Here is a 14,811-nt window from a genome sequence, read left to right as displayed (position 1 = left end):
CAAGGATAAAACAGTCTACTCTGGGTCTTGATTTTATCCCAATACAGACACTGTAGCTCACTAATCACTCAGCAGTTCAAATAAAACAGTTTTAGCATGTGCTACCCCGGCTTCTAAAAAAGACCTTGTAAAAGTGTGCAAGATCGCAATAAAAAGAAGAATGAAACATTCTTTTAAAAATCTATTTAATGGTTCACGTTGTAACAATTACAGAGACGCCACTGGGTGGCAGCAAACACAATGGATAGAAGAGTGAACGTACTTAGCTTGTAGTTCCCGAATCCGTTGTTCTTTTTCCTGGACTTCGTTTTTTAGTGACTTAATGGTGGTCGATTGCTTAGTGATTTCATTATTCGAATTCTATATCGAGAAATATTTTTAAATTAACTAAGCAGACTGAATATTATCGAGGTCAACATTAAATCTGTATGAAATAACTGTCTGTACAAACTTCTGTATATTTTTTCTCTTAGAAATTAACTGGTACAAAAGCAACATTCTTACTTTCTAGCAATACTTAAGCAAAAATATATTCATTTGAAAATACGATCAAAATCAGTAATTCTCCATTGCTCTAACAATGTATAATTGTTTCCCAGGACACCTGCTAGCCCAATGCACCTATCAGGAGCACACATGTCATAGCATGGTCAGATGAAGAAAAGGTAACAGAAAAGAAGACAAATAAAACTGGATCTTCATTTGAACTGCCATCCTTGAATGGTATAGTTCTACAGCACAAGAGCCTGTATCTCCAGAGCAAAAATCTCCAATAATCCCTTTCACCTTGTACATTTAGAAATACAAGAAATCTACAGGAGCGGTTGTTTTTGTGTCTCTTGAAACTCAAAGCACAAGACAAAGATGCTTCTACTTGCCCATACTAACAAAAATCCTGCCTTTACTTACAAAAAGGTATGATCCATTAGGTATGCTACACCACCTAGGCCTTTCCTCATAGTACATAGTAGGAAGTAAAAAAAAGAAGCCTCAGTTCCTCTATGCTGACACACAGATAATCTACCGAAGACTTAAATGCAGAAAAACAATCACTCTACAGAGGCAGAACCATGAAATTTAACTACTTTAAATTTAACTAAGTAGCCATCTTAGCATATCCATTGAATGCCATTGCTGAAAATGGCAGCCCAAACCTATGTGTATATAGATATTTCAGAACTCCAAAAGGTGTTGCCAAAGATACTCAAATGTATGTTCAAAAAACATGTGTGCAAACATGTATGCAGGGTCAGCCACTGTACTTTAGTACAGGGCTTTTTACTCATTATATATAAACAATAAGTGAACAGATCAGATATGTTGTAAACAAAGATATTTTAGGAGGATTTCTCTGCTCAGTACAGACTTGTAACACCTATTAGCATTAATGGCAGTACTGTACATAACTCTGTGTACCTCAAGGGGAGTATATATTCTTGTGTGCATAGTTAGACATAAAATATTGTTCTTAATAACTTGCCTAGTCTATTTACTATTATTATAATGTGAGGTATAACCAGAAAATTGTTAAAATTATGTATGCTAACAGAAAATTCTGGAGCTTCCTGAGACTTGTTTGTTGAGCCTGAGCTTCATCAGTGTGAAGCACAGCATCCAGTTACACGGTTTACACACCAGATATGATCTTGAGTACTTAGGTGTGCCTCTGCACATGCTCAGAGGAAAAGACATATGCTTATGGTATTCTGTTTCCAAACTCAATGCCTACACTTAACATTTTTCTTTCTGTTGGCAAAGATACAAAGTGTCATTTCATACAACATAAACAAACACTACAAAGATATCTCTTAGAAAAAAAATAATTAAAAAAAAAGAAAGGTACTTTGAAACTTTGCGCTATAAAAGAAAGCTTTTGCTGCTTCCACATTCAGACATTTAGGTGCATAACTTCGAATTTCACTTTTAAGTATGGTAGATAGCCTGGAACAACAGTTGACAATCATTATGAATTTCTGCTACAAACACCTTTTAGGACTTAAATCTTTGAAACATTATTAGGTCAAAATAAACCTAAGAGTTTCAGTTACTTGACTTAAGTAATTTTTGAGGCCCTTTTAGTCAAAACTCTCATCCTATGCAGCAATCAGTGAATTTACTCTGCTAATCTGGGTTTGGAGACACAGATTTTGTTTACTCTAAATGCAGCTTTTCACATGAGATTTGTTTTTTACATTAAAAATGTAATACATCTTTTCATAGGAATTAAAAGTTCTGGTAGTTTTTTTGACACCGGATTAATATATGCTTGCTAAATGTTTCCTTTGCTGAAGAACCAAAAACCTCCTTTAATTTTACAGCAATATACTTTGCATTTCACATATAGCAGACAAACAGAGTAGGCTTCTAGCATGACTAATACTCTCAGAGTATTTCACCAAAAAATCTCCATTTTTAATTTTTCTTACTTTCATAAATCAATTGACTACCAGGTCTACAGGTAATGAAGACTCTTATTTAAAAGGAACAACCCTAATTAATAGAAGTTACCAATCACCAGCAACAAAAGCATATTAGTCAAAATCAGATTTAAAATCAACACTGAAGAAGCTGGCCTATATGGTTTCAAGATCTCTTTCTCATAATTAAAGTAGATCAAGTTACGTGCCTTTTCATGGCTAATCTCTGCTGCCCTCATCTCTTTATCAATCTGACCTACCTTTACTAATCCCTGAATTTAGATGTTATATATTCAATGTGCTATAGATCTGTAATACCATGATTGCCATAAACAGCTAAGGGATTTAAGCACAATCCACATCTCTTGCGCTAGCACAACTAATACAGTACTCAGAGAAAGAGATAGGTATATTGCTCATGTGGCCTTTTCTTCTAGTTTATCCTTTGGCAACCAGCTTGCTAGAGTGCTGTTTCTTCTTACAGCAAGAAGCTGTACCACTTTGACCTCTTCTCTTTCCTCAAATATTAAACATAAAATTATGGGGAAAAAAAAACCCCAAACAACCTTAAGACATTCTGTTGCATATGTTTCCTCCAGAAAGAAGAGAGAAAGAATTAATAGGTTTGAAACAAGCCACCTGCTGAGAAGGCTCTCAGATCAGCACAGTCCAGCATCTACACCATGCATATGTAACACAATCACTGGAGACTGAAAAATGAAATGAAGTTAGTATTTTCCTACCAGCTAATTTACAAAGGTATGAATACAAAAAGAATGATATATCTTTGAAGACAAGAATAGTAGTGACACATAAGTAACCTAACACCATTAGATTACATGAGTCGACCTATAAGGTCAAATTCTCTGCTCTCCTTTTACAGATAGCTATTGCTTATCTCCTTAAAGGAAGGAAGGAATCAGCACAGTTTTCACCAAAGTAAGGCCACAGTGCTTTCCAACAGGTGCATTTAATCATTGTGCAAAATCCCAGCAATCACTATCTGGCCTATTGGATCTGTAGAAATTGTTTTAATTGTAACTTTCAATTCTCCTGCTTATGACTAAATTTCTGCCTAACATCAAAGGCTGTCTAACACCTACTCATTGGCTAAGATACAAATGATATGCCTAAATGAGTATATGTGTATCTGGTTGACCCAGTTATGAAATACTGTTCATACGAATTATCCTCCGCACTAGATAATCTGTTGTGCCACCTTAAGTTTGCACTGCAGCTGTTTCATCTCTAAATCAATGTTTTTTGAAGAAGCTGGTGTGGTTTCACTCTTGCCAGCAGCTTGAGACAGGTGTTCTCTCAACTTCAATAATCTTCGTAAATTTTCCTTCTCCTGTTGCCACTTGGCCATGTTGGAGGTCAGCACCTGTTTTACAAACAGAAGAAACAATCACTATTGCATCCTAAAAATATTTATGCTCTATCATACAAGATGCTTCTCCAGTTCAGAATTCAAGAGGAATGAAACATACATTATCTGCAATTGTATGGCATAGCTGTTGTTTGAATTATCTAGTCCACGCAAAGACTAATCTGTCAGGAAAGAAAACTAACATTAAAACCAAGCATTTTTTTAAAAAAAGTAGGGCAATTAAATTTTGGCTGTATACATTGTTATCTTTACCATAAGAAGCAAAAATTTCATACAAAACTGTAACAGCAGTTACTCTTGAAACCTATTTACCTACAGCCTCCCTGGGATTCAGCAATTATTTCTACCCAGAGCATGAAGAAATATCAAGGTGTCTCGGACACTAAAGTGTATTGAAGGTGGTTAAATGTTAAATCTGTTTTAACAGTGACCACTGCAAGCTCACTGCAACTGCTGTGTTGACAACTGCTATAAAAAATAAACCCTTCTCTTGGCTTTTGTTTTGATATTTGTAGGGCTTGTAGAGGTTAAAGCAAAGTGGACCAGCTGTACTAAATATCTTCTGGTTGGCTGTTCTTTACTCATGTTGTGTTATTTCTTCCCCTTCATATATATGCACCATAGCCAGAGAACCACATATTCCATAACCTTGACTCTAGGGCTGAGGTACTTAAGTGGTAAAAGCCAAGCTGGAGCAGGACAGGATAACAGATGTTAGTTGTTTATTCCACTGGGTAGGTCTTACCACCCTATACTGCAGCCAAAATGCTTCTCATTTAGCAACATAAATGCTAAGTCCAATTAGCAGACAAGACTTGTTAGGGATTTAGTTCAAATAAATAACATGAAAACAAACTCTCAGTCTTGTTACACTTGATTGACAACTGACAAGACTTATTCAATCTATGTAACAATACATTTTGTAGTACTCTTCATATAGGTAACATTTTAAACAAAATATTTTATTTAATTTAAATAATATCAAATACTGTTCTGCAAAAAGGAGAACTGAAATAATGTTCATGCTACTGGTTAACTTCCATGAAACTGTCATCAGCCAAAAGTGAACAATGGCCTAACAACCATGCTCCTTACAAGGGTAACTACAGTCCTATTTTATTACTCCAAAGAAGACTGATATGTTTAACACAAAGAACAATTATACAAAATGGTATTGAGATCTCCCCAGGTACAAAGAAAACCCCAAATGTTCTCTTGTTAAAAACTCTGATAAGAAACCAGAGAAGATACTACAGCTTTAAACAACAAAACGTGTGTGTGATTCTATGCTGGTACACAAAAACACATGGGTGAGAGAAAGTTAAAGCTAGTATTCTATTTCCAAGCATTTTATTATTTAAGTGAAAAATTAATTTTACACTGTCTGATATTATTAGAAAAAACTTCTTATATACATGAGTTTATATAAACATATACTTCCATGCTGATCACCTGAAGATCACACATATACCCAAATAAAAGAAAAACTACTTACAGTAATTCTTACTCCCATTATGAATGATAAGAGAATGCTTGTAGATTTTGCATTAGGTTAAAATAAAATCACAGACGTAAGAAAATGCATCCTGTATTTAAAGTCAAAGCTCTAACAGTATTTCACACTTCAGTGCACTTATAAAAGTCAACAGGCAGTTTTCAAAAGTACTGCTCTTTGAAAACGGGTTAATTTTCCCATTCTCCTATATGTCTGCTGTCATTACTGGACAAAAGATAAATAATGTTAATGTGTTTTCTAATTGGCTATTCGTTAATCTGATTATTATTCTCACAATTAGTACAATTTGAGTAAAAAAGAAAATGAAGGCTACTTTAATAAGCAAAACCAGTAGTAGTATAGAAAGATATAGTATAGAAGGACATGAAGATTAGGTTAATTTGTCCATTACAGCCAATATTTCTACATGCAGAATTTCATGATTCAATGTCTCTATAATAAATTATTCATAAAAAGCAAAGCAAAAAGAGAAAAATCATAGTAGATCAATATCTCTGATTAAAATTAGAAATGCCCCCATATCTGCCCAAGATAGCTCGTAACTCTCAGAAGTCTCTTAGGCTACTGCTGCTGCCAAAATGCACCTGATCTAAAATGCTGTGACTGCAGTGACCACATTCCTGAAAATGACAGGAAAAAAAAAGGGCTTTCATGGGACAGGTGCCAAAGTGTACAGTGCTGTGTTGGTTATAGAATTTACTTAGGTGAGGAGACAGAAAAATATTATTTAAAATACGCTTGTACATAAATTCAGTAACAGCATCAGAACAACAGAGGCGAAGTGAAATTAGTGTACGATGTACAAGACAAACACCCCCTTAACTTGCAAAAGCAAAGACAGACACCCAATTGCAATCAGAGATAACAAGAAGGCAGTCACTTAACAGCTCTGGAGACAATGTAAATAGTGTTGTAGCATTGATAATTCTATTGTGTTATTCTTCTGTCTGCAATATATTGAAAGAGTATGTGAAATCCTATAGAATTCCATGGAGGATGTGAAAAACAGGCTCCCTGCCCAAGCCTAAAAGATATTCATGCCTAAAAGATATTCCTTGCATCTACTTACTTAAGAAACAAGTTCATTACCCTGCTGTCTCTCACCAGTCGCTTTTTTTTAGATACAGAAGGTTTTTTGTGTGTGTGCTACCATGCACGCAAATCCTGAGTGACAGAGTAAAAGGGATTTACGCCAGGGGAACAGGTCACCAAGATGAAAGGTAGAATCTTAAACACCAGCTAGACCAGATGTTGGTAAAGGCAGGCTACTGCTGTTCCTCCATGATGTAGCGGCCTTTGACTGCTGCACTTCCTCTGGAGTGTTTTGGCTTAACAGCTGTTTACGGATTCGATATTTTAACATCCGTCTATTTTAATCCCCTTACTCCTAGTATACCCATGACACTCAGTTCTTCTGTACACAAAGGGATAAGTGATCAAATCTGTTTCTATGTAGCAAATGAAAGACTTCCAGTGACTCAGCAAGGGTTTTTCCCATAAACCCTCTACCCAGAATGACAGCTAGGTGGAAGGCCCAACAGATTAATGTAGGAAGCTCCTGGAATGGCCTATTGCTCCTCAACATCACAACAATCCTGTGAAGAACTTCTAGTTCAGCTCATGGCACGCTCACCCTCATACTGCAACTGTCATGTATAAAAATGACATTTCTGTTGCTGGTTGTTGATACTGCACTGACACTGCTGTACATAATCCCATATGTTTACACTGCAGAGTATATTACATAGAATGTATTTCTAGGCAAAATTATAAAATACAATGTAAATCAGGTATTCATGAAGCCCTTTGTACGCAATGACATAACTTTGTTTTGTTACTCATTTTCTAATCCAACTGTAACTAATATTCTGATATGTGTAAAAATCATATTTACTATGAAGCTTGCCATCCTAAAATCCTGGCAGACAAAAACATTAGAATGTGTATACAGATGTCTGTATGAAACCTGAAGTCAACATATTCCTTTTTCTTTTCTCCAAGAAACCTTACTACAGAACGTAATACAATATGTTTGCCATATGCATAGCTCCTGTACCAATTTCTATTTTAAAATCTAACACTGCATTTCTGAAAGTCTGCTATTTTCTCATAGCTTCAGCTTTATCAAGAAAAAAATAGAAGATAAGCAGTACTTGTTGTACACATAAACCATGAAAGAACTTTTCAAAACATTATTTGCAGGCACAAGGTTTGGTATTTATGATTTTATACAATCTATAAAAATATTATTATAACAATGCTAAACATATTTACAATATCCAAGGAAAAAAATACTGAGTCTATCCCACTAATCTTGACCCTGTTTTTTTCTCTTGAATCAAAACCTACCTCTGCCTGACAGGTCACAGGAAAAAAACCCTCAAATTAATAAAGATGGTATGTAGCTATCTGAAAATATGAAAACGGAGATACCAGACTAAAAAGACAACTATGCTGCATACTTAATGTGATCATACAGAGAAAAGTTTTTTTCATGCAAGTGCTTTAAGTGCTTCATTACTTAGTATTCCAGACATGAAGGCAAAATATGAAACAGAAGTCTTTGGTGACTTCATATCCTACCCCTAAATTGAAGCAAAAAGCCCTCAGAAAGAAGAAAAAGTTCTAATATGTAAAAGTTATTTGTCATTTATTCTCCTGAAATTTTAGCAAAATCTACTGTATCACAGAGTTAGAATTTTTTTTCCAATCACATGCAGTTATCAGCAGCTGACTGTTTTACAAGATGTCAAGCAAATGAAGGTAATACAGAGGAGTTTTTGCCAGTGCTTTAGCTAGTTGTTAGACTTCAGTAGCCTTTAGAGACCATTAAGTACCCTTTGGCTAATTGGCCAATGGTAGATTAATCCTCTTTTTATTCTAGCAGCACTATTTTAACACCCTTTGCACTCTGTCAGTGTAGTATCTGAATGACAAAATAATATTGTGCATGAATAATAAGTAGAAAAGTTAAATTAACATTTCATGTTTCACATGCCTTACCTATGTCAGGGAAAAAAACTCTCTTTTAAAGCCACTGACATTCAATTTTTTAAAACAATCTCATGTTGACATCTTACTGAAGTGAATCTTCCTAATTACTGCTAATTGTCTATCAAGAAAAAAAAATTAAAATCTTTCCTTGAAGTGTAGTTGTCTGGTATAGATGAACACAGCTCCAAAGCGCATAGTAAAGACAGGCATGACACTTGAGGTGTGCTACATTATTATGAGGTCACACTAAATATGGTTTGCAATGAACAATGCAGCTTTTAAGGATGTTTAAGCACTGAAAATGTCAATCTCTTATGAAGTGTTTAAATTAGTTCCCAGCAGAGAAATACAGATATCAGCATGCAGATAAGAGGTATATTCCTCATCTCAAGTATTTTACCAAAGAAAGAAGCCAGTTGTCATATTGAAAATGCCACTGTAATGCAATTGCATTTTATCAGTTTTATAAGAGCAATGTTTACAATGATATTTACAGAATGGCCCTTTCATGCATAGAAATTATAAATTCAGCTATTATTCGGAATCTAGTTATAAGCACTAAGACTCTTATCAAATGTCTTCTTAATAATGAGCTACTACTGATCAGAGTAAACATCAGTTATGATGACTTACAGCTCTTTATTATATGTCACTTCATAAACAAATATTTTACTTGTAATTTTAATTCAGCTATTTTACACCTAATTTATGGCTAAATTAATCCTACGATTTATAAAAGCCCAATACTAGAACATTTGATCTGGCTGTGGCATCTTAAGAAATAACTAAAAAATAACATCAATAAATCAGAGCAGATAGGTCCTTTTCTAAATTGTGCTTTGTGTTGTCATTTTCTTTTTGTAAAGAGTTATAACTCACAGAACAAGATGAGAACACATGTATCTGTTCCAGAGAAACAGACAAAGACTCATGTATAAATGAATTGGAGGAGTACATTCTGGGCCCAATTCTCTAAGAAATCATTTGCTGCTCTAAATAACAGACAAGCTTGAGTACAGAGTGAGACATTGTGTAATGAATGATTTTAAAAATTAACTATGGAAAACAAGAAAAAAAAGTAATAATATATGTAACAACTTTTAACATGATGAAAATGCTTCTGAAACATCACCTATATAATGATAACAACTCAAAGATAATGGTTTTGACCTGCAGCAATTCTGTTTTAGCTGGCATGTTCTATAGCTTTCATTTTGTGTCTCTATATGAGTACATCTTGCTGTATCCCATGCCTCATTTCTGTACATATTAAGAGCACTATCTTGCTTTCGTACTAAAGCAGATGCAGCACTCCATCTGTCCTTGCAAATTTCAAAGGAATACAAGGACTATTAACTATGTATGTAACATCACTTGAATAAGTAGTTCCATTACGATCAATTATATGATTCTAACTATGTGCTTTAAATTTTGTAGAGATTGAGTTTTCCAATGTGAAGATGCCAGAATATTTCTGGGAAAAAAAAAAATGGAACTTGAAAAATTAATTTTTCTTAAAAATAAAAACATTGAAGATTATAGTATATTATGCTATATCTTACATACTCAGTTTAACATCTCTGAAGTATTAATATTTATACAGACACAACATGGTACATTAAAATAATTTTGACAATTCAATTAAAAACAAATATGTAACTGGAGACATTTCACAAAACTTTGTCCCACTTGAAAATATTTTAATGTTACAGCAATCCAGTTGTGAAGATGACACTGAAGTGCAAATCAAACATTTCCATGTGCCCATCACTGCTCTTTAAAGACATTCAAGTTGACTTGGGTATTCCAACCATCTATCATACCCATGCACATTAAGCTTTGTTATATACAAGCAAAGACTTCCATCTGATTTACAAGATTTGCCCCAAGAATTCCTTGCTTTTGTACTTATTTGAGAATTTTCTATATAAGACATGCAATCCATACAATCTTTTACAGTTTGGATCAGGTTTTACTGCAAGATAATTTTTCATGATTCCACAGTATTTATCTTATTTTCAACAAACACGAGAGTTGGGGCAAACTCACAAAGCTAGAATTTTGAATTTTTCATCTAGGGTCAGGGATAGTGCTTGCCATATTCCCCCTGCTTAATCTTAACACATCTAAGTACTGCAAATGAACTACTTGCATGAGAGCCAGTCAGGGAATTTCACAATCCCTACAACTCATTACGAATTTAACAGCAGCAATACTAAGTATTCATATGTTTCAGATAACACATACAAATATGCTTCACTAAAACTCATCGGGGGAAAAAATTAATAATGCTTCCATCTGTTTTCCGTATAGCTCACATAAAATAGAGAGAAATCAAAATGAAAATGCTATTTTATAGACCATTTTTAAACTTTCTTTTGATTTACCCATTTATTTCCAAAGCATACAGCTGTAACCTTTAAAAATCAAAATTATTTTAAAAAGAATCTATAAGCAAGAAAGAAACAAAACAGCTGAAAGAATGGTGAAATATTAATTTAACCTCTCCTCATTTCCATCTGTTTTAGAGAGTGAACCATTTTCTACAGAAGTACTTCTGCATCTCAAATATAAGTGGGCAGGAATTCTGTGCTTGTAGGGAAAGCATTTCCATCTCTCATACTCTGTACTCCTCTTTATATAGTGTTTTCATTTTTTCAACTCAACTTTTCAACTGTTAAAGGCCATTTTTTGTCACAGAAAACTTATCTAAAATATATAAAGGTTTGAAGAAGTGACATAAGTATTGTGAGACAAAAATTACTAAAATATGTAGGTCAGAGTTATTCTCAGAAGTGGACTGCAATATTAAATGAACAAAATTTATAAATATATCCCTACATTTAATTTTATTTGAGCATTTAAACATCCCATTGAACATCCCATTCTTCAGATCTCAACAAAAGCTGAAAAAATGTCCTCAGAAACTTTTTGGATCAATTTGTGTAAACAGCTGTGTAAAAACAAAACATTTAAATTAAACATTTAAATTAAACAAATTTAATTACTGCAAAATTTCAATGTTCTCATAGAGCAGGACAAAACCAGAAATACATAACAAAGAGTTGGGGAGAAAACAAGGTAAAAAACATTGAATTTTTCTAGTCATAATAAGGTGACACTGTACAAATATTAACATACTCTTTACATTTCCATATAAGAAAATAAAGACATGTTGCTAGCCACTTCTAAGAGGTATGGAGGAAGCTGATGAAAGACTATTTTTCAAATTCCTGAATTGTATTTTAAAATTACCACTATGATGTAATACATATAAATTGAAATCGTAATTAATCTCTGGCTTCTTGTAAATGAACCCCCACAGTCTTATCTTTAATTTGTAATTTATGTAATCATTGGAACCTTTGCTAAAATTACAGGAATAAATGAACAATTTAGGGCAAGGTACTCCTTACATTACTTAATAAATAGCTGAAAAGACCATCACAAGAAAAAGCAGTGTTTTCAGCCTAACATGTAACATTAAATATATGTTATCATGTTTAACATCAACACTATGACTCATTTAGGCAATTAATTATTTTTACATAGATGAACAGTTTGAGGACAACATTGCAGTTGTCCCCAGGCCCCAACAATTCAATATCCCAGCTTGAACCAGACCAACAGCTACTGCCTCTTAGTACCTCCCTCATTCTTTTCTGCTTGCCTCACTGAGATAAGAATACAGACAAAGTCAGACATTCCTCTTCGGTGTACCCAATGCCCTAAAAAATGACTGGACCACTTCTGAATCGATGAGTGAACAGAACTGCACACAGGCAGACCAGTGCAGCTGCCAAAGAGCCGATCCTTTTCAGTGCCTGTGAATCCTGTGAGATATGCTATGGCTAGTCATAATAATCTCTGTTGCTGAGAAAGAAACTGAAGCTCTTGCCACATTTGACATTAAAAGTACCTTGGAGCGATACAAATTAAAGCTAAAAATGGCATAAGCTACAGCAACAGTTCATGATTACCTTATTAATTGTCAGCAAAACTTTAGGAGAGAAAATCAGATTGGGCAAAGCATTGGTAAAGAAGTATAAAAATTCTTCTAACTTCTCTATCAGTAACTGAGTCCATGAAGTCCAGGCACTTCAGACTAATATGGCTTTAAAACTACCAAAACTCTTTCCTTAGAGTTACAGGGAAAGTAATAGTATAGGACTTCTGAAGGAATGACAAAGAATCCTGTTGTTTGCAACAACTTCAGTCTAAGGCAGAGAACAATGAAGACAATACCAAGGAAGGAATGCTGTAGATAACCATTTTTATAAAGGAATCTCAGGTGTAGTTCCCAGATAAATTTTTTTCAGTAGTCTTGATGCTTTAGTTCTTGACTCCTAATCCTTCATGCCTAGAAAGACCAAATAAAAAAAAGGGCCCCAACAAAAACTGTTGTCTGAAGGCTCATGCATCTTCACAGAACCACAGAATCTTAATGGTTGGAAGGGACCTTGAAAGATCATCTAGTCCAAACCCCCTGCCACAGCAGGAACACCTACAGCAGGTCACACAAGAAAAGGAGACTCCACAATCCATCTGGGTAGCCCATTCCAGTGCTCAGTCAACCTCACAGTGAAAAAGTTTTTCCTCACGTTTCTTTGGAACCAATTATGTTCCAGCTTGTACCTATTGCCCCTTGTACTGTCACTGGACATCACCGAGCAGTGCCTGGCTCCATCCTCCTGACACCTGCCCCTTACATATTTGTAAACATTAGTGAGATCACCCCACAGTCTCCTCCAAGCTAAAGAGCCCCAGCTCCCTCAGCCTTTCATCATAAGGGAGATACTGCACTCCTTTAATCATCTTTGTAGACCTGTGCTGAGCTCTCTCCAGCAGCTCCTTGTCTTTCTTGAACTGAGGGGCCCAGAACTGGACGCAATATTCCAGATGCAGTCTCACAAGGGCAGAGGGAGAGGAGAACCTCTCTCAGCCTACTAACCACAGACCTTTCTTCTTGTAGTGATACAGAGTGTCCAAGACAATAGAGCATCAGCATAAGCTTTGAACATATAAACTTAAAGAAGGGATTGTGGGAATGAGAAAGCTGGAGTAAGATGCAAGCTCTAATAGAAATGCCAACTCCCTTTGTGCAATAAATTAGACAATGAAATCTCAGCATGCAATGGGTAAGACAATAGTGTCAAAGTAACCTGGTGCTTTGCAGAAGACGTAACAGTTTTGAGTTGGTGAACAAGAAGATTACCCTTCTAAAATTTAGAGAAGTTCAAAAGAACACTAAGACTGATTATGTTTCTTTCTGCATTGTTTCCTCAAGGACAAGATGTGGGAGCTGTTGTCCTGCTTTCTGATCTTGATACACTGAAACCATTTGATACACTAGAAACCAAAGAGTAATCCACTGTTACGGAGGAAAAGAAGAACTTGGTGTCCAAGGAGTAAAACATTGCAAGGACTAGCTGCTAGTTCTATTGTTCAAACTCTTCAGTATTAAGTTAGTTTTCACGTAGTAGTTAGCTAAAATAAAAAGTCCTTCATTTGAGGATCAGGCCAAAAAAATTAACTGCTGGAGCACAAAGAATATCTGGGCAAAAGAGTATAAGTTTATTATTCCTAAAAATTTTGGTTTAACTAGAGAGATGAATCTCCTGGTAGCCTTCTGCAGTTGTTCAATGCCCTCTGAGATAAAAATTTGCCACATTATCTAACTGATCTTTCTTGAAAAATTAAATGGGACCACTAGCCCATTTAAATAATCTTTCGTACATTGGAAGGTGGCTATTACACTCCTTTAGTCTTTACCAATGATCCATTATTTTGTAGATTTCAGTAATCACATTCCTTCAATCTTTTTTCATAGTTAACATGCTCAAAAATTTTTTTAATACTTGTTCCCTTCCTACAATATGTGTATTTTATTTGTGGTGCCCAAAAAAAGACATACTATTTTACAGAGTGTCTTGTCACTGCTAAGTACCAAAATTAACATTCTCAGTGAATTTCTCTGTAAGAAATAATGCCTGATAGGCTGGCAAGGGTTCTGCTATGAAGAATAGATTTAATACACAGATGGCCTTCATGCTATGAAATACCGTCTTCATGTTCCTGAGAAAGAGACAGTATGGTCCAACATGTGGACCTTTCTAAATAAGGACATATATCCACAAGTAAAAAAACCACTCAAATCCAACTTTTGGCTTTTTCCACAGCTCATGAGTTTACATCTCACATACATCAATCTTGTAAAGGGAGCGATAACATGTAAAAATACATGCAACATGTATGCAGATATCTTTTCAGGACCAACAACTACTTTCCCCTTTTAGCTTCCTACACTATTATGTACAATTGTAGGAAAAAAGCATTCTAAAAATTAAAGACTAACTACATTTAAGTGGTCACTCAAAAGTGATATTTAATTTAAACCTCAATTTGGTCTTGCGGAACTCAAACTGAAGACATCTTACGGAAGTAAAAGAAAATCTTTCTTACACTTGGGAAAACATCCCAACATAGCTAAACTC

General features: G+C 34.9%; 1 protein-coding gene across 6 annotated transcripts in view; it reads right to left on the bottom strand.

Annotated features, from left to right (window-relative positions):
- The window catches only part of CNTLN (centlein), a 267,553-nt gene that overhangs the window by 28,137 nt on the left and 224,605 nt on the right, over positions 1 to 14,811 (bottom strand). For all 6 annotated transcript variants that reach the window (XM_062018635.1, XM_062018636.1, XM_062018632.1 and 3 more), the window contains 2 exons: positions 3,637 to 3,801; positions 263 to 360 (listed from right to left, as the gene is read on the bottom strand). In XM_062018635.1, the coding sequence (XP_061874619.1) occupies positions 263 to 360; positions 3,637 to 3,801 (263 nt within the window). The remainder of the gene's footprint in view (positions 1 to 262; positions 361 to 3,636; positions 3,802 to 14,811) is intronic.

The sequence above is a fragment of the Colius striatus genome, chromosome Z, assembly GCF_028858725.1.
Source record: "Colius striatus isolate bColStr4 chromosome Z, bColStr4.1.hap1, whole genome shotgun sequence".
NCBI lineage: Eukaryota > Metazoa > Chordata > Aves > Coliiformes > Coliidae > Colius > Colius striatus.
The sequence above is the reverse complement of the archived record's forward strand: the minus strand, read 5'-3'. Positions and strand labels throughout refer to the sequence as shown.